General features: G+C 40.9%; 3 protein-coding genes across 4 annotated transcripts; 1 reads left to right on the top strand and 2 right to left on the bottom strand.

Moving 5' to 3' along the window:
• Positions 1-1,856: 1,856 nt before the first annotated feature.
• LOC132790846 (hybrid signal transduction protein dokA) lies at positions 1,857-6,985 on the top strand. Of its 2 annotated transcripts, XM_060799578.1 has the most exons (4): positions 1,857-2,162; positions 4,613-5,001; positions 5,392-5,444; positions 5,508-6,985. In XM_060799578.1, exons 2-4 carry the CDS (start codon positions 4,652-4,654, stop codon positions 6,521-6,523), a joined length of 1,419 nt encoding a protein of 472 aa, XP_060655561.1. In that variant the 5' UTR covers positions 1,857-2,162; positions 4,613-4,651; the 3' UTR covers positions 6,524-6,985. The 2 variants fall into 2 exon arrangements, with proteins under 2 accessions (XP_060655561.1, XP_060655569.1); XM_060799586.1 differs by lacking the exons at positions 1,857-2,162; positions 4,613-5,001 and adding an exon at positions 5,166-5,260.
• LOC132790824 (trifunctional enzyme subunit alpha, mitochondrial) lies at positions 6,984-10,148 on the bottom strand. Its single transcript, XM_060799539.1, has 6 exons — positions 10,058-10,148; positions 9,886-10,001; positions 8,897-9,627; positions 8,693-8,833; positions 7,857-8,626; positions 6,984-7,797 (listed from the first exon to the last, which is right to left on the bottom strand). The coding sequence occupies exons 2-6, from the start codon at positions 9,959-9,961 to the stop codon at positions 7,161-7,163; spliced, it is 2,355 nt and encodes a 784-aa protein (XP_060655522.1). The 5' UTR covers positions 9,962-10,001; positions 10,058-10,148; the 3' UTR covers positions 6,984-7,160.
• A 5,390-nt stretch (positions 10,149-15,538) lies between these two features.
• LOC132792084 (transcription factor glial cells missing) lies at positions 15,539-17,823 on the bottom strand. Its single transcript, XM_060801315.1, has 2 exons — positions 17,114-17,823; positions 15,539-17,034 (listed from the first exon to the last, which is right to left on the bottom strand). Exons 1-2 carry the CDS (start codon positions 17,488-17,490, stop codon positions 15,816-15,818), a joined length of 1,596 nt encoding a protein of 531 aa, XP_060657298.1. The 5' UTR covers positions 17,491-17,823; the 3' UTR covers positions 15,539-15,815.
• Between the last annotated feature and the right edge of the window lie 1,715 nt (positions 17,824-19,538).

Genomic DNA, 19,538 nt, shown 5'->3' with positions numbered 1-19,538 from the left:
TCGTCTGCTCGGCTTACCCTCGTGAGCCACTCGGCCGCTGTCTCTTCTTCGTGCAAGTAGGCCAAAACAGAAACGAGCCTCCTTTTTATTGAATTTTTGCGTACATATCAGTTACGAAGCTTTCTGTGGGAACCTCTGGCTTGGGATTGGGGCACAATGACAGTTAAAGCTGAAGCGTATGCTTGCGGTATATTGCAAGGCAACAAAGTTGTAAACAAATCATTAAGACCACAGAGAAAGTGCTTTATACCAGTTAGACAGGGATCTGACTGTGTGCATATAAACTCATATGTAGTATGAATGAGTGCTTGGGGTAGATACACTGAGCTTTTTACCAAAAGCTATTACCCTTATGGCTTTTAACTGTGATGAACGTAGAAATAATGGTAATTGAATTGCGTTCTTGAATTGTGACGGGTACTTGGTAAATTTGTGACTTAAATCAAGCATTTCATATTAGTTTGTAAATATAAATTAGCAGAAATTAATTTTAAAAGAAAGTAATAGAAGTCTCATTTTCAAATTGTAACTGCCTTTCTAAAACGAAAGCACTTCATGTTTAAGAAAAGCTATTAAAGCTTCTGTATATCGAGAAGAATGTAAACAAGAAAAGCTTGCTCTTGCAGCCATTACAAAGCAACAATGATAACAAAGTTTGAGCAGCAAATGGTCGAGAGCTTTTAGAAAAGCAACAACATTATGCAGGCAACAAAATATTTTGCGTGTATTTTTGTTTGCATGACATTTTGTTTATTCTGAGAGGCATTTCTGCTGCTGCCGCTGGCGTTGCTGCTGCTGCTCAGTCACCAACTGTCGTTGATTCAATGTTCGCTGAGAGTTAGAAACCCAATTTTAGGTGGATGAACACACACTCCCACACTCAGCTGCATTGGGTAAGATGCACATTGGGCTGGGGTAGATCGGAACATATGGAAAGGACTCGCACAATTTATAGTCACTTTGATTCAATAATGGCTAAACAAGAAAAGTATTACTGCTCATGATCGACTGGTATCATGTGTTTAATTTAGGGGCATTATTTTAATTGTTTTAGAGTTTAACTCTTTGGTCGGATTGAGACCACAGTGAAGTAAATTTTTGTTAAGTTTCGACATTTCTGCTTTGCGTCTCTGTCTCTTTGCGTTTTGTAGCGCGCAGTTGCCGTTGCTCTGCTGTGTTGTATTTCTCCCCGTGGTTGCGAGCGTGTGCGTGTGGCGGTGTGTGTATTGTTTGTATTATTTGTTGTTCGCCAGCAACAACAACAATAAAATGTGTACTCTTGTTGTTGCCAACTGTGTACGCGTGTGTGTGAATGTGAAACAGGGAGAGAGCGCAAGCGAGAGAGGGATAGAGAGAGCGAGCTGTGTTTCATCTGTTGTTGTTCTCTGTTTGCCATAGTCGTTGCACAGTGGGACAATCAATAACTAACGTATATGATTTTGTTATTCGGAAATATTCTGTCTTCCTATGATTTTATATAGCTTCATGTTATTACTATAGTTAGGTCGATTAATTATAAACATTATTTAAAATATGTTTCAGTCTAAGTTGGAATGAAGACTAATGATTTGTGAATTTTTTATAATTAGAGGCAATAAAATAATAATGGTGTTCTAATTTTATAAAAATCTATGCACGTGTTTATAAAGTTCGTATTTAAGTTAAGGTGTTTTCGAATTACGCATTATCTAAAATCGTACAATAATATAACAGATGATGCCCACTGTATGTTGTAGTCGCTGCTTGCCTGCTGCTCAACTGCCGTCGTCGCTGCGACTGCTCCTGTTGTTGTTGTTATTGTTATTGTGTTGTGTTCTACTGTAGCTGATAGATACTGAGTATCTGTGTGTTTAGTCGCTTTCGTCGCTTGAAACGTGAAACATACGACAACCGAAAACGAAATTAAAATTGCAACTTTTTATGTTACGTCAGTCAGTCAGTTGTTTGTCGCTGTCACAGTCACGGCATAGTCACAGCACATTTGACGTCGCAGTTGCAGTCGCAGTCGTCGTCATCATCGCTTGCGTCGCTGTCGCAGCGGACAATTTTTGGCGCCGTTTTCCGAGCGACACTGGCTTAAAAAATAAGAGCGCGCTTTAAATTTCTTACGGAAACGCTTTTTCAAATCTCCCTCGCGGTGTTCGCAAACTGCCAGAGTACAGGTAAAATAAACAATTTCGAGATATGTACGTACGAAGAAAATGTTTTTGAAAAATATACATACGAGTATGTACATACATACAACAACAACAACAAATACAACAACGCCTTGGCCAGATAAGCAACAACAATACAGCAACAAGAAAAATTCTATATGCCATAGTGTAACTGTTTCTGTGTCTGTGTATAGAGTGTACATTGTATATGTATTTGTGCCTTTTGTTGCTGCTGCTGCTGTTGATGTTATTGTTGTTGTTGTAGCTGTTGTTGTTCTATCTAACAAAGTTATTGCCTTTGCCTTCATTGCTGTTGCTGCTGCTGTCATTGGCTGGGTGGGTGAAACGGGGAGGGGGAATAGCCGGGTATTTCTGCAAGTTTTGTGTGTGTTTTGTTAGCTTTAGAAATATTTTTGTGTTTTCTTGTTTTGCACGTTGCTGTACTTCTTGTGTGCTGTCTGTTGTCGATGTTGTTGTTCTTACTGAACAATTATACTTACATTCTAATATTCATTCCTTCTTGTTTACAAATGTATGTAAGTATGTATTCATAAATGTGTTGAATGTACATTGTGTGTATGTATATGTATACATATATATTTTATGTTAATAGACAAAACACAATTAATATTGTCAGCTAGTTTATTGTTTGCCCTCTCCACTTCGTTATACAACAACAATAAGAACAGTTGCGCAGGCGGTACAATAACAAAAAAAATCAGCAAGCAGCAGCAGAATCTACAACAACAAAACAAAGTCGCTCGCTGCTCTGGCGTTGCTGCTGCTGCTGCTGCTGTTGTCGATGTCGTTGTTGCTGCGTCAGCGACGCTGGCAACTGTTAAAGGCGAACAAACAAAACTAACGAAAACAACAAAAACAAATGACGAATAATACAGAACATACGACAACGACGAGAGCAGCAGCAGCAACAGCAAAGGCAATAACAAAAGCAACGCCAACAACAGCAACAACAATAGCAGCAGCAGCAGCAAAAACAACAACAGCAATGATAACAACAACAGCCAGAACCGAAACACGCGCGAAGCGTTGATGATGATAATGAAGTTGGCAGTGTTGATAATAATGATGACGACAAAAACAACATAACAACTGTGACACAGTGGGCAATTCGTCGCGAACAAATTTAAAATATCAAAATGCGGCGAATGTAATACTGTTAAAAAAATTATTTATAAACATTTTTCCGAACACACAACTCGTTTTTGAAGCCAAAGATCATTAAATTGTTTTGCTAAACTAAATAAATAATAAATATAAATATATATAGCAGAAGAGTAATTCTGACCACTGTGCGCACGTTGTTTTTGTGCCAAACTGGTGGGCTTAACGCAAGGTGCTGAAAGTGGCGGGAAAAATTGTTAAAGATTTGAGCGACAGCACACAGAGAGACGAAGGAAAAGAGAGCGAGAGTCTTTGCGATTTATAGAGAGGAAAAGTGACAAAGAAAGGGAGAGGAAGACATAGAGTATGAATGAGTGAGAGAGAGCGAAAGAGAGGGAGTGTAACACTGAGTGGGTTGATTAGAATCAAAACAGGTAGTTGCAAGTTGCAACAAAAAGCAGCTGTGCAGTTGCATCCACGAACATGCAAGCAGGCGAGTTATTAAAACGAGTCACTGCCGAATCTGAGAGTCAGCTCTTGCTCTAATGATATTATTGTTATCAAAGACCAAGACCAAGTCTTGACAAGAATTTGTAACAACAAAAGCAAGTACAGTCAAATAGCCTGCTATTTATTATAATAGTTATTGTTGGTGTTGGTGTTGCTCTTACTGTTATTGTGGCTATAATAATATGAAAGGTAAACAATGTAGCGACTGTCGCCGTTGTCACGAAACTGCTCACAAAAACAACAACAAAAGTGGCCACCCTGTTTTATTATATTTCACAAACACACATATGTATGTATGTACATACATATGTATGTAGTTATGACAACAACACAAGCACAGCAAAAAAGCTCTTGTCGCTTGACGAAGGCATAAAGCTGCTGTAGTAATTGTTGTTGCCGAGACATTAGCAATTCCAACACAATTGCACACAGTCAATACAACACTGGGAAATAGCGATGGGTCAACATCGAGACACTACGATACTATCGTGAATTGTTTGTTAAATAGGCAAATATTATATACAAAAACTTTATCCTAATTTGCGATACAATAAAGCGAAACTATCGAGGATAGTGTATATTTCAAATCATTGATTATCATCGACATTTTCGCGTTTCTGTTGCGAGTATAGCAAACTTTTCTCTTGTTGTTCTGTCCGCCAACAACAGCAACCAGAACACGAGTAGAAACAACAACAACAAAGTGGCTAGCAGGTATTGCAGTCACTGTTGTTATCAGTGTGCTTCGCTGGCAGTAACAACGCCAGGCATTGCAACATTCAACATCAACAGTAAAGTGATTGCAAATTCTATAATTAACACAGGCAGCAACAGCAAACATAACAACAAGCCGTGGAACGAATATGACCACCTCAACGCCCAGCAGCAGCAACAGCACCACCAATAGCAACAAAACTAACAACACCTGCAGTAGCGGCGGTAACAACAACAGCAACAACAACAACATCATCAACAGCAACAACAACGATAACAACAATCGACAAAGCATCAACAACGGCGACGGCGGAGGCAACGAGCGAGCAACATCAGTAGCAACTTTTTACAACGGCAGCAGTCCGAGTGCAACAACTGCAACCATAGGATCAACAAATCGTGTCATGCAAGCGGACGAGGATTTCAACATTCGATTCGTTAATTTGGTGCGCACGCATCGCTGTCTCTACGACAAGAAAGTGCCCGAGTATCGCAACAGGTGAGTTCACACTTTAGTCAGCCCGTTAGCGATGGCAACTAGTCTCGTCGTGAGTTCTCATCGATAGTACAATGACAATAATATTAGTGATGTGCGAATTGGTCAACGGATGTGTAGATAAGACAGACTAGGGTTTCAAAAATAATCTGTCACTTTTTTTGTTATTCATTGAAAGCCATGTTTAAGGAGTTAGTTTATTGGCTAGAACATGGTAGACAGCAAAATCATAAAATGAAATTACAAAAACGCAATATGAATTGTATGTATTATAAATTTAAGTTTTGAGTTTCTCTGATCACTTGAGTTAATTTCGTAGCTGAGCATTTATTTCGTTAGCTTAATTTCCAATCAGAACAATAATAATGATCCTTTTTATTTGAATCGTTCCAGAGACAACCAGGAGAAGGCCTGGGCGCTTATCTCGAAGGAAACCCGAGAGAGTGGTAAGTAATCTGTAAAATATTCATTTTTATTAAACACACGTAATAATATGTATATAATTTTAGTTATTCACTGCAAGGAGAGATGGAGGAACCTTCGTGCCTGCCTCTCGCGCTACATCAAGCAACAGAGTGGATCCGAGCCACAGCACAAACCTTACTACCTTACTGAGCATATGGCGTTTTTGTTACCATTTCTTAAGTCTACGCGGAACTCTCTTGAGGGCAACTCGAGTTTGGCCACGCTCTTCCAGTTCTCCCAGCAGCATTTGCAACTCCATCAGCAGCAGCATCAGCAGGAGCATTTGTATTGCAACAACAACAACACTAGCATCAATAACAACAACAACATCAACAACCATGTTATGAACGATTCTATGGAGATGAAGCAGTCTCTTTCGGACAACGACGACGAGGAGACGATTGATGCTTTTGATCCCGCCATAGCTGCCACCCTGGGCATGCACTGCACCACTTCGACGACAGGCGACAATGCGATGACTGTTCCTGGTTCGCCAGCACACAGTGATACGGCCAGTGCTAATAGTCTGCAGAATTTCATACCTGATGTGCAGCTAGCTGAGACCGGACCAGATTTAATATACAACGATACTTCATCGACGCCACTGCATCATCAACATCAACCGCCGCATTCCCACCATGCGATGGCCAGTCACCTGCAACAGCAACAACAACATCCACACTTTGAGCCAAGCAGCGCAAAGCGAATCAAGACGGAATGCGATGTGACCACTTCGGGTAGTGGAGCTGCCTTCTTTGGGGGCCTCAGCGTCACAGAGCACACGGACATGGAGTTCTTTCGAAGCATTCTGCCAGATATTGCAGCATTAACGCCGCAACAGCGGCGCAAATTCAAGATTGGCATTCTCGAGCTGATTGACGATGTTGTCGAACGCTATCCGTCCCATGAACGTTACAATAGCACTCTGCTGAATGGCAGCGGAGGGAACAGTAGCACAGGTGGTGGTAGCGGTGGGGCGAATGGTGCAGCTGTGGGAGCCACTGGCAGCACTCCAACTAGGCAACAGCGTTGTAGTTCTGGACGAGATTGGCGCAAGTAAACGATAATTTGATGAAAGGTTGATGCCCAGAGTTGGGAACAGCTTGGAAAGCCAAAGATGTTAGGAAAACTAATGAATATTCAGATGTATATACATAACTTATTGATTTGTTTCCATGTACATAAATTGCTTAAATAATGCTTGTCAAAGATGTTTAATCAACAAAAAGCTCTCCAAAGATAGCCAGCCGTTCAACTCTTGGAACAACCATTGGAAACTGCCCAAGTGTTGTGTGCTCAATGTGTTACGTGTACTTCTAGCCATTAAGTTGCTGATGCAGCAGCAACTTATTCCTTTCGTCCATAAGGGAAGCTTTGTAAATATTAATATTGATGTTACGTTAGACTAAGAAATATATAGATTGATGTACAAAAATCGTTACAGATTACACTAAAGATAATTAAAATCTTGCGAGGTTCCTATACTCGCGAAACAGTCGTGTCAAATAAACAATTGGATGTATGAAAATATTATACGATACTCTTTATTATTAACATCGCGCAACTTCAACAAAAATAATTAAGTTCATGATAATGGGGATCAGGATGGACCACTCTAAGAATCAGTTGAGAAAAATGCATTAGAATGCTCTAAATTCTGTCTAAAGCTAAATGTCGATTTGTTTCTGTATTGTTCTTTACAACTTTGAAGCGCCAGTCTTGGGATAGAATTTCTTGGCAGGATCCTTAGCCATGTCCAACAGGGTTTGGGCAGGCTTGAAAGGTGCGCCGTACAGTTCAGCATATGACTGCATTTTGCTAACCAATTTGCCAGCGCCGTACAGATCCACCCAGCGGAAGGGACCTCCGGTAAATGGCGGGAATCCCAAGCCGAAAACAGCACCCACATCACCCTCCAGTGGACTGTCAAGAATCTTCTCCTCCAGACACAAGACAGCTTCATTGACAAAGCGCGACACCATACGCAATGTCAGATCCTCAGGTGTATTGGCACCCTTGGAAACCAGCGCATACTTCTGCTTAAGGATTTCGTGTGCCTCCGTATTGACTGGACGGCTGCCCTTGCTTTGGCCATCGTATAGGAAAATGCCCTTGCCAGACTTGCGGCCTAAGAAGCCTGCCAATACCAAATCCTGCATCACTTGCAGATTGCCGCCGCTAAAGCGTTCGCCAAATGATTTGGCCAAATCCACGGCAATATGGGAGCCAACATCGATTCCGACTTCATCGGCCAATGTTGCAGCGCCTACAGGGAAGCCGAACTTCTTGGTGTACTTATCCAAATCCTTGGGATCCACTCCTTCTTGCAGCAGTCTATGTGAAAGACAAGGATTAACAATGCTACAATACGAAAATATGAATAAGAGTTTCACCTGATTGCTTCAGACAGGAGTGTGGCCAGAATACGTGTGGTATAGAACCCGGGTCCATCGCCCACTGTAATCACTACCTTGCCTTGTTTGAGACCTACAGCAACGGCTTGGGCGATGGTGTCCTTAGAGGTGCCTGGATGTGTAATGATTTCCAGTAGCTGCATCTTGTCGACGGGAGAGAAGTAGTGCATGCCCACTACCTTCTCAGGACGCGAGCTACCAGCAGCAATCTTCGTAATGGGAATGGCGCTGGTATTCGTGGCAATAACACAATGCTCAGGGACAACTGCCTCCAGCTCCTTGATTACTCGGTGCTTAATGTTAATATCCTCGAAAACAGCTTCGATAATAATATCGGCAGTCTTAAAGTCGTTGTAGTTTAGCGTGGGTAGCAGATGCGACAGCGTTTGATCGCGTTCCAGGGCCGTAATGCGCTTGCGCTTTAGAGCTGTTGCCAGACCCTTTTGCACTTGGCCAATACCGCGAGCAAGGCCTGCATCGGTGGCATCTTTCATAACTACATTGTAACCCTTGTCGACGGACACCTGCACAATGCCAGCACCCATGAGACCTGCACCAAGCACGCCCACAGTCTTGACGGGACGCTCTGGCTTGCCAAAGCGATTCTTCTTGCACTCAGTCTGGCCACGGAAGAGCGCAATGAGACCCTTTGATTCTGGTGTAGCCGATAATTCACCAAAGCCCTTGCGTTCCGACTCGTAGCCAGCATCAGTGCCCTTGTCGACGCCGGCACGAATCACATCCAGGATCTGTAAAGTAGCAGTTGTGATTGATTGTGAGTTATTTTTTTTAATTTTGACGGGTGACGAAATTACCTTCAGAGGAGCGGGGTAGAGACCACCAGAGGCCTTGAGCACTTGCTTGCGCGCCGTATCAAAGATTTTGTTCTTGACAAAGTCCGTATCCATGATAAACGCTTGTAGTTTGTTGACCAAACCACTCTTTTCGCGATTCACCTGTCAAATCAAATTCCATGTCATCAAGTAAAAACGTAAGCTGTGAGATGTGTGGTTACTTACACGCAGTTTTCCACTGGCCAAGTCATTGGCCACTTGCACGGCAGTCTTCTCTAGATACTCGATAGTGTTTTCCTCAGCCGGCTGCAAGCCAGGACCGAGGGGATCGACAAGCAGGTCAACAATGCCAAGGCGCTTAGCACGATCGGCACGAACTTGTTTACCGGTCAAACTCAGGTCCAAAGCGGTGGGCACCGAGGATAGCTTAGGCAAACGGACGGTGCCTCCTCCACCAGGCAGCAGACCGAGCATAACCTCTGGCAAACCCAACTTGGTCTTGTTGTCCTTTGTAGCAATGCGATAGTGACAGGCCAAGGCTAGTTCTAGACCGCCGCCCAGACATACACCATTGATGGCGGCCACAATTGGCTTACGACTGCGCTCCATGCGCTCAAACATAATTTGTGCGCCGTGTGAAATAAGGGTAGCCTCCTCGGCCTTTTGGCACGCTTCTAGCATGCCGATATCGGCACCAGCCACAAAGCAGCCAGGTTTGCCCGAAATGAGCACCGCAGAGTTCACCGAAGGATTCGTCTCCAGCTCCTTAATCACTTGCTCGAACTCATTGCTCACCTCGGCGCCCAGCGAGTTGACTTTGACATTGGGAGAATCAATTTTAATGACCAGCACTCCATTTACCACCTTGGTGTGTAAATGCTTGTTAACAGCGGCTGGAGATGTTGCGGGATTTGTGGCCATTAGACGACGTTGAAATTGTGCTGCGGCGGGATAGGCTGTAATATGATAATGGTGATGTGAGTAGTGTGTATTAAACTACTTGTGTTTTTGTACTACGTCCAACATAATACTTTGGTATTATCTCATATGTGGAAGAGTACAAAGTTCAAAGTCCAATGATGCGATAGGCGGTGTTCGATTAGTTCAAATCGTATATGTTTATACAGTTTTGATTAACAGCACGTTAAACATTGTTCTTTCTTTTGGAAATATCTATTAGTATATCATTTATTCATCTATTTTTGGACAATTACCTCTAGCACATTTATTCTGCAACAATTGTTGTCGTGAAATTTGTCCAACTGCACTTAGGAATCTTGATGCCGACATTGCAACTCTTTACTCGTATTCAAACAGGTTCGTGATTTATCTAAAAAACTTATGATTAACTATTGTAATGCACTTTATGCTTGGCAAAACTATTACATATACTTAAAACAACTGTTGTATTAAATCTTCGTGGCAAACTAATTTTTACTTGTTGCTTCAACTGCAAGTTACCAGCGGCAACTGTGTGACCGTAGTTTGCATTTAAAAATATACTAGTATATCATGATAATCGATACAGTATTCTAAATTATCGCATGTTAAAAAAGACTAGATTTTTGAATATGCAATTTGCAAGAAAGTGACCTGATCGAATTGTCAATGAATATTTAGGTTAGTTTTGCTGGTGACATATAGATGGTGCATTTGATACATTATCATGACAAATCTTGTAGCATCAGTCCAGTAGATGGCGCTTTTGCTATATTGTTATAGCGTCAGCTGCGACAACCTAAAACTAGGTGGCGCTTTTGATGCATTATTATGGCTACTAATTTACATTAGTTGAGCTTTAATTATTATGGATGGCGCTTGCGCAGCATTATTTCGGTCTCGGATTGTTATGTGCACGGTTGCCATTCCAAAAAAATTTTGTGTAAATTTTTGTAAAAATGCACCAATTTTAGCAAAAATGTACCACAAATTTTTTTAATTTTTTATTTTTATTTTCGGTATTTTTTAATACTATATTTTGTTAACGTTTTTTTAAAATTATCTTTTATTATTTCATATTTCTTTTTTTTTAGTATAGTATTTACTATATAAAATAAAACAAAAACAGAACTTTTATGTAATCAATTATACTTTTCAAACAGAATGAAAACAAAAACAGAACTTTCGCTTAAATAATAATCAATAAAATTTTAAACTATCTTATTTAATTTTTAAAAATGAACAGTCTTTTGTAGACCAAACATAGTGAAGGTCTTTACAATCAATCAATTCCTTGAAATACATTATATTATTTAGTGTCTTAAATTCTAATTTATTTGGTAATATAATTTTCATTAACGAAATTTCAAAAAACTTTCGCTCTGCAGCACCAGAGCTGTGTGGCAACGAAATCAAGTTGTTTATTAATTTTATTAAGCTCCTGAACAGCGGTTCGTCAACACCGGTTTTTTTTACTTTCAATGTCTGTCCAAAATTTACGAATATCTTTTTCTTTTCCCTGATTAAAAGAAAGTCGGAGTTGGTTGCATTGGGATATTATATCATCAGGATCACCATTATAAAAATTTTCAAAGGTTTTCACTATGGAAAGTTCTTCTTCGCTTAGAAATTTGTTTGAATCACAAATCGTGATTCACAATATATAACTGTTTACGTTGTGATGGGCCTTACATTGGCGCATATATATTTCCTCAATTGATGTCTGGTGGAACAGAGCCATTTGTAAAAAAAAAGTGTGTAAACATAAAATTTTATGAAAAATTTAAATACTAGACTAGGCATATTGAAAATGTACCAATATGAAAAAAAGTGATCCAATGTACCAACGCATAAAAAAATGTACCGGTTTTGGTACATTTGTACCAAAAGTGGCAACCGTGGTCATGTGGTATAACCATATAGACAACTTTGCTAGCTTAAAGGATTCGCAAAAATTGCAAACAATAACAACAATGCAATGCATATGTATGTAGATGATCTCGACTCCATTTGGGACATTCACGAAAAGATGAAAAAGATCTGAATTTTCCTAAATAATTGTAATATTCCTGATAAAACGAACCCGCTGCTCTTGAAAGGTCATTGGAACCAGCAGAACTCCTGTCCTGATTTGAGTGTCAATCTCAAGTGTGACTTTCGGTTGGCTTTTCACAGATCACGTTAGGAGAGGGCATGTCCATCAGCAATCACAGCTGCAATGTTCAATAAAAAGAGAGGGCAGGAAAGAAGATTAACTATTTAATTTATAATACGTGGCAAAAGCTGTGACCATTAATGTCAAATGTTGCGACAATATGAACCACAACAATGTGCGAGTATGCTAGGAAAACTCATCAAAAACTATTTCGATGAGCCACTTCAAAGGATACGTAACAATAAGATCGACAACACGTTCGGCAAAACGCCTCAAAAACAAATGAGGCGCGTTTAATGTGCTCTTGAATGGCAACTAGGACGATACGCGGTCGCATGCGCAGAAATGACCTGAAAATCCTTAACTGACATCCGTGTCAAATAGAATGTGTGTTTGTGTATGTGTGTATGCTCGATTTGTGGCGGGGTGGGTCAGCATGAAAATTGCTCAAAACGAGCTACGAAAGGCAGTCGAACAATAGGGAAGATTTCACTACTGGAGTCCTGGACATATTGGTTTCATATTGAATATCTATCAGATTTACAAAGAATTCTTAATAAATACCAGTTACATAACCACAAAAATCCTAAAAAAAAAAATGTGTAAATCGTTTTCGTTATGTTATGAATCAGTACTATCGTTTTCTAACTAAGTGATTGACGAAACATTAATATTATTATGCATATTAGACACAAAATAATGAATTATCTGTACTGAATATAAAATTATTTCATATAGTTTTACTATCAAACCTGTGAATTTAAATGATCATATTTAATAGCAAATTAATTTTTTTTATTTTATATATGCATTTTATTGATCATTCATTGCTATGTTTCACTAAATATTAAACTTTAAAGGAAGATAGAAATCTAATAGCCTATTTCCACTGCACCAAAAAACCTCGGTTCTTTTCCGTTCAGGTTGAATGTTACGTTCGCCCCCTGTAAAAACCCATAAGAAAAAAAAATGGGTTCGAAACCTAAAAGAACTAAGTGGCAGTGAAAATAGGCTATAACTAATATTTTAAAACCTAACAAAATACACTATATTTCAAATCGAAAAATGCTTCGCTTCGTATTTCAAAATTAATAGAAAATAAAAATGCATGGTAACTTCAGTTCTTTTCAATCCGCATAAAAAGCGCACACATTACACTTATATAAAATTTAGATATAAACACCTATGGCATACCTATGGTCGTTAAACCCTAAATATTTAAACCACTTAAAAATGAATGCGTTTTTTATGTACAATAAAAACGCTTGAACAAAGATGCAATTGCTGTCAGGCGCCACTCAACTATTTTGAACTATAAACCAATTGTTTTTCATAGCGATTTTTTATGCTAAGCTGATTATAAATAATTGAAAATAGTTGAAAAAAGGCAAAGTGGAAAGGGTTGGGCAACCCTAAACGTAACCCTAATGAGGGTCGGGTTTGAGGGCGACCATAAACAAAACACCCATTAGTTGAAAAAGACGCGCGTCAGCGGCGCGTGCGACCTTCAAGGATATTCGCACACTCTGACCTGGCAAAGCGAGGATGAGTCTGAGTCAGAGTCTGAGTTTGATACCTTTGAGATGACTTTGTTCCAAGTGATATTTGAATACATAATTCAAATGCTACCCCCTCCGATCGCAGTGAAATAAAAACATTTAAAATGTTTTGATTTCATTTATGTTAATTTCCGACCATAAATCAAAAGCAGAACGTGTGCTTCCTGTCGCATTCGTCGGGGCTTACAATATTTGTCCGTGTTCTTTTGATTAGCCCCTTACATAATGTAAGCCCTATATGCAAATATATGACTTGCTCATCTCTGATTCTTTTTGTTATCCTTTTGCAGCTCTTTTCATGCTGTGACGATTATGCAAATTAGTTGACGTTGATCCTTTTCTCTTTTTGTAATTCAATATTCGCGAGATTTGCGAAAACTGGCTCAATTCTACAATATCTGGAATTTCCATTGCGATTGGGGTTGCAGTTTTCGCGAGTGCGAATTTGCCAAGCTAATTTAATATGCATATTCGCCAATTTGTTAATGAATACATTTGTCAAATGGATAAATTAATAGAGTTGCTGTTTCTATATTTCTAAAATAGCTATAAATTTGCAATAATATTCAAATTGTATTGTATTATTAAAGTGAAATAAAAAACAGCACTTGCCCACGTATAAGTACTATAGATATTGGTTATAGTTTTAATGTTTGTTTAAATGATCAATAAATTGCATTTATCGCTAAGAATCACCATCGGTTGGAGTTCATACAGCGGGGCAGAACTGAATGAAAAGGTATGGAAGCTATGTATTGCCACCAATCCAGCAAATTTACCCTACGGTAATGTACAATTTTAAATAGCCTTTTTATTCTTCTTGTTTGCTCTATTCCTTAAATATTCTTTACTTTTTTAAATAAGATCTAAGTGTTACTAAGAAATTGAATATCTCAACAGATAAAGTTAAATGTTAAGAATCGAACTTATTTACGGTAAAATATATATAATAATTGTATTTCCGAATTTTGTGTGTAGAAGTTATCGGTCTGGCTAAGTTGCCGCTGATGTCAAGTGCTTGTAGCACATACTCATTGAAGTAACTGTAATTCTGTATCCAGAGTAATTTAATAAAATAAAGTAATCACTTTGCTATGAGAAATTTGTCAAGAGACATTAGCAAGGAGAAGAAAAGTGTGTTGAAATCTTTTCATTCTGAATAAGTCGTTTACTTATTTTATTGCTTTTTGTACAATTTTGAAAATAATATTTTATTTAAAATTTTATAATGGTGATTTCTAAGAAGTTAGTCAAATCGAGTTCGAATACAAAAAAATTCAAGAAAGTTCCCGCCAAAATGAAGGTTCCACTAATTCTAGACTGTGATGAAAACCTGGTGCCGTTGGTCATGAATGTGGTCGGATTGATGTCTCAGCAATCTGCAAAGCCCAAAAAGAAGCAATATTTTCTACAGAAATATCGGCCTAAACTGCTAAAGCGATTACGTTGGAAGTTGTTGGAAGCTAATGAAGAGAAGAAAGAGACGGAGAAACCCCAGCAAAGGCGCAAATCTATGCTATCCGATAATTTCGTGCGTCTTGCTGCCGCTTTGGTGCAAGAGGCCCCAGTGCAGTTCCCTGCACCGCATGCATCTTTGTCATCAACATTGACACCATCTTCTCCCGATGCTTCGAGACCAGTACCAGAAGCAGATAAAGCTTCGCAAGAGTTCTTTGTTCCGCTGGAGGGTTTCGACACTAATGCGTATAACTTTATTTCTAATACGCAGATATGGGCTCTTGTTCCTTTAATAGTTAAAGCATCCCCTGAACCAACTTTGAATCCTTCACTTAGTCCTAAGACTGACTGCACCCAAGGTTCACAGCTTGTGGTTAGTCAGAATCCACAAAATCCGTCAACGACTCCGATGGGTACCTCAGATGGCAATAATGATCAGCCGTCGAGCCCTTCGCATTGAAATTGGATAATAGTTGAGAAGAATTTTAATTTGAGTATACGATGCCCAAAAAATATAGTATATATTATATATTGCTTCGCATCTGCCAATCGCAAAACTCTTTTTGTTTATAATTTTAAATGTTTTTTGAGAATTGGGTCTCAACCACTAAATTTTAATCGAATATATGTATGTACATATGATGTATATGTGTATCGAACATTACGGCAGGCCATATCACAAAACTTGCTGTTAATGTAGCTATGTCGTTTAGGTTGGATTGATTGAAAAGATTGTTAGGTTTAATAAGTGTCAAATGTTTATTACAAAAATGCATAAATAGGTGGGTTTTACTTGTACGTCACTTAGTTAGTTGCTAAATACTTAATAGTAGGTGCTTAATTTAAAACTTTGGAATAGCTGAGGGAAACAATGGAGTTCAATGACTTAGGCGCTAGAAACATGGTATAAAGATAAAACCAACAAGCAAATTGGGGGAAAGGAAATGGGAACATAACTTCGAGGCGAGATTTGTGTTTCAACTAGAGACTAGAACAACGCTTGAGTCGTAATAATGTTGAGATCTTGGTGGGATTAGCAGAAGATGCCAATGCCTGGTTCGTGGCTTGTTGCCTGACTCTGATACGCAGCTGGAGAGATCGTCGCGTCCATTTGGATGTTCCACACGTTGTCCACGCCCGTGTTGCTATAATAGTAATCCGCAGTCTGCTGTTGTTGTTGCTGTGCCTGTGGCTGTGACTGCGGCTGTTGTTGTTGGTAGGAGACGGCAACGCCGGGTGGGGAAGTGAAGGATTGCTGCTGTTGCTGCAACGCCTGCTGCTGATAGGCAGTTGCCTCCTCGTAGAGCAGCTCCACGGTGCTGCTGCTGCCGCCACTGATGTTGCCATCGAACACGCTGAAGATCTCCGAGTTGGGGCTGTAAAAGCTTTCGGGACTGGCAGTGGAGCTACCGCTGATGTCCAGTGCTTGTGGCACGTATCCGTTGAAGTAGCTGTAGTCCTCGGAGCTGTAGCCAGAGCTGCTGGTCAGACTGGAGGTGTCGTCGCAGCTCTCGTAGAGATTCATGCCAGTCTGGTAGCTGGTTGCATTCGGAGCTGTTGTCGTCGCAAGCTCATAGTTCTGTTGTGGCACTTGCAGCAGCTGTTGTTGTTGTTGTTGTTGCTGCTGCTGTTGCTGATGCTGCAGTTGGGTCTCCGAGCTGGCGTAGTAGCTGGCTGTGGAGCTGTTGGAGGAGAGCGGCGAGAGGGGCGAGTGCATCTCGTATCCGTAGATGCCGCCCCCGCTGTTGTAGTTCAAGGAGGCATCCTGTGAGTAGTAAGACGAGCAGTCCGTGCTCCATTGCGATGTCATGTAGCTAGCTGTATGCGCTTGCTGGAATATTGCCGTCGAGGGCGTGGCTGTAGGCGTGCCAGCTGCAACGGCAACACTGTGATACGATGGCAACTCTGTGCCCGCAGGCAACAACTCTGCAGAGTTGGTAGTCCGCTGCTTGCGCTTGCTGGCGTTTTCCTGCAGCGGCAGCGACTTCGCTTGGCGCTTGTTGGCCCGCAGGCTGCACAGCTTGTCACTGAGTGCTGCATCCCGAGCCAGCATCACGGCCAGACTGCGCACTCGTCGTCCGCCAGCGAGGAGACGACGTGCCTCCGTCGAGCCCTTGGCCTCCGGCCGTGGATGATCGTGGGTGCCCTTAGCTTGGAAGTAGATTGCGTTGCCGGCGCGGCGCCAGAAGTGTGTCACCGGATAGCCGCAGTGCCCACGACATGGTTGAATCTCGAGGCGGCCATTGCAATTTCTGTAATGAGAATTGGAGAAGCGCTTGCTTAGTACGACTGCTCGCCAGTTGGGGATTGGAGAAGTTAGTAGACACTTACCTATTGGGACACTGTTTGCCCTGTTGCTTGCGACGCGCTTTGTCGCAGATGGCTGGACGCAGATGGACGCTGGCGCCATTGGGAAGGCGGCACTTGGCGCTGCAGAGCAGCACGCCGAGGCAGCTCTTCTTTAGTATGTTGACGTTGTGGTTGTTGGTGTTGCGCATCGCCCAGCCGCTGGCATGCTTCTTGGCATCCTCACTGTGGGCGGCATAGATGAGCCGGCAGTGGCCGTTGGCCCAGTCGTTAAAATCGTCGTGCTCGCTGACCGTCGGCACAACGGTGTCATTGATATCCCACTCAATCTGGATGCGTGACTTGCTGGCTGGCGGACTTGGCGTTGGCATCGGTACTGGCAACGCTCCGTTCATCACCATGTTTAACGCGAAAAGTTTTATTTTTGCCACACGCACAAATTTCAACACTTTTCAGTTTTCACTGACTCCCAGTTTCTCAAATGTGTTCTGTGTTTTTGGTTGCTTGCTTTATTTTCTGTCGCGGCGACTGTTGGACGTCCGTTCACAACGGCTGCGCAATGTTGACTGTCTCTGGCTCTGCCGAACACCACATTAAGTTCCTTTTGACCGAAGCGAGAACCACGACTCAGCAGCAGCAGCAAAAGCAGCAGCGACCACGACGACGTGGTGGTTGTTTTGTTGCGCTCTCATTGGCTTGCTTTCCAGTTTATCCGGTTTATCCGTTTACTATCCGGCAGACACTCGCCGCCTCGCACTCTCTTTTTCTCGCATTTCTATTGGAATTCCTTTCTATCCGTACTTACAGCTCTCCCGCTCCCGCTTCTGCTTTTGCTGCCTCTGCCGATGCCTCTGCCGCTGGCTCTGTTGTAGCTGGCGTCTGCTGTCGCTGCCGCTACTCGAGGTTTGATTGGACAGTCGGTCGGTAGCTACGCCAGCTGGCGCTCTACTGATGGAGCAGTCTCTGTAACAAGCAGAGTTGTGGCATTGGCACACCTGCGTCTGCCCTCCTACTCCTTTCCCCCTTCTTTCACATACTCTATCCCTCTTTCTCTTTCTGTCGCGCTCTCTTTCTGGGGAGAAGCACGCGACATCATTGGGGTCGGGGAACGGAGGGAGAGGGCAGCACTGTAATTTTATTATAGCAGCCAGTCAAAGCTAATTAAGTCTGAGCTGAAAGCACAGAGAAAAAATTAACAACAATTGTGAGTTACCTGGCACCTGGCCACTGACAGGGGAGCACAAGTAACATTAGTGCTGTAGCGGGGGGTGCGTGGAGGAGGACAGGAGCAGGAGCTAAAGGAGCAGCAGCTGCGCTTGTGGTTTAGTTTTGTATTGAAGTTGGCGCCCAAAGCGAATGCAAGTGCAGGCCAATCTGGGAATGAGAGGATAGAAAACCAAACAAATTGTGTTTCAGTTTTATTTAACACACACCCTTAAAATGCACGAAAAGCTTAACTAGTAACATAAAAAACTAGATTTATGTATTATATATTAGCATCGTATAAATTCAATTTTTACAGTAACCGATTTAAAACTAAAGTCACATATGTATATTAATCTTATCCTTACTTTTTCGAAAAAAATGTATCTTAGAGTTAGTAAAGTAATTTTATGATACAATAAGACATTGAATAATGAGTGTTCACTGATTTGTAAAAACAAATTTTTTCAAAAGTTATATTTCGAAACTTTACATCGTAATGTAAAAGTTCAGAAATTAATCTTTTAATCTTTTTTTATTCTTCGATTTAACATTTTTTGTTAAATTCTTTAATGGAAATTAATTTAAAATCACAAAATCACAAAAATATTTAATTATAAATTTAATATTGTTAAACTATAATTAAATTATATTATTCCCAAATGATGATACTGAAGTAAAAGAACGTCTATTAAAATAGACGTTAACCTAACACAATTCTTCTCACGATCTTCACAGCGATAAACTTTAAATGATTGCAAAAAAAAGGAATAACCTCTGACGTTATCTATAAAGAAATCAGTTAGAAACAGTCTTGTGCAAGATCATAAAATACAATTTAGCACATGACGAAAAAAGAAGGCAGGAAGAGGGAGAATCAACCCCCAAAAATCATGGCGACAATCGAAAGCGCATAAAACCCAAGAAGGTAAATGCCATTACTCGGACATATGCAGCAAAGTTAGCAAACAAATTTTTGGTCTTTCGGTGATCCTTAGTGAAAGATAAAGGAAATAAACGATGTGCTGAAGGGTTGCGTGGACTGAAGGGTAAACCCCATAATTTTCACACTTCTATGACATTACGAAGAAGAATAAGACGGCGAAGAAAACCATGCAATTATGACACGTCACAAACAACAAAAAAAAGTCGATTGTGAATGAGAAACCCGTGGTGCGTCAACTCCTTGTTCGGGTCGAGTCGCCAGATTGAGGGCCTAGCACGCGATAGGACTTACTCAACCTCA

The sequence above is a fragment of the Drosophila nasuta genome, chromosome 2L (genome assembly GCF_023558535.2).
Source record: "Drosophila nasuta strain 15112-1781.00 chromosome 2L, ASM2355853v1, whole genome shotgun sequence".
Taxonomy (NCBI): domain Eukaryota; kingdom Metazoa; phylum Arthropoda; class Insecta; order Diptera; family Drosophilidae; genus Drosophila; species Drosophila nasuta.
The sequence above is the reverse complement of the archived record's forward strand: the minus strand, read 5'-3'. Positions and strand labels throughout refer to the sequence as shown.

Bases quoted from the DNA above. Each gene is read 5' to 3' on its own strand.
- LOC132790846 (XM_060799578.1), top strand. From the start codon at position 4,652: ATGACCACCTCAACGCCCAGCAGCAGCAACAGCACCACCAATAGCAAC. The intron at 5,002-5,391 runs GTGAGTTCACAC...GAATCGTTCCAG, and splicing joins GTGCCCGAGTATCGCAACAG to AGACAACCAGGAGAAGGCCT. The intron at 5,445-5,507 runs GTAAGTAATCTG...ATATAATTTTAG, and splicing joins GAAGGAAACCCGAGAGAGTG to TTATTCACTGCAAGGAGAGA.
- LOC132790824 (XM_060799539.1), bottom strand. From the start codon at position 9,961: ATGTCGGCATCAAGATTCCTAAGTGCAGTTGGACAAATTTCACGACAA. The intron at 8,627-8,692 runs GTAATTTCGTCA...GCTACTTTACAG, and splicing joins TCTACCCCGCTCCTCTGAAG to ATCCTGGATGTGATTCGTGC. The intron at 7,798-7,856 runs GTGAAACTCTTA...TCTTTCACATAG, and splicing joins CTCCTGTCTGAAGCAATCAG to ACTGCTGCAAGAAGGAGTGG.
- LOC132792084 (XM_060801315.1), bottom strand. From the start codon at position 17,490: ATGGTGATGAACGGAGCGTTGCCAGTACCGATGCCAACGCCAAGTCCG. The intron at 17,035-17,113 runs GTAAGTGTCTAC...TTCTCATTACAG, and splicing joins GGCAAACAGTGTCCCAATAG to AAATTGCAATGGCCGCCTCG.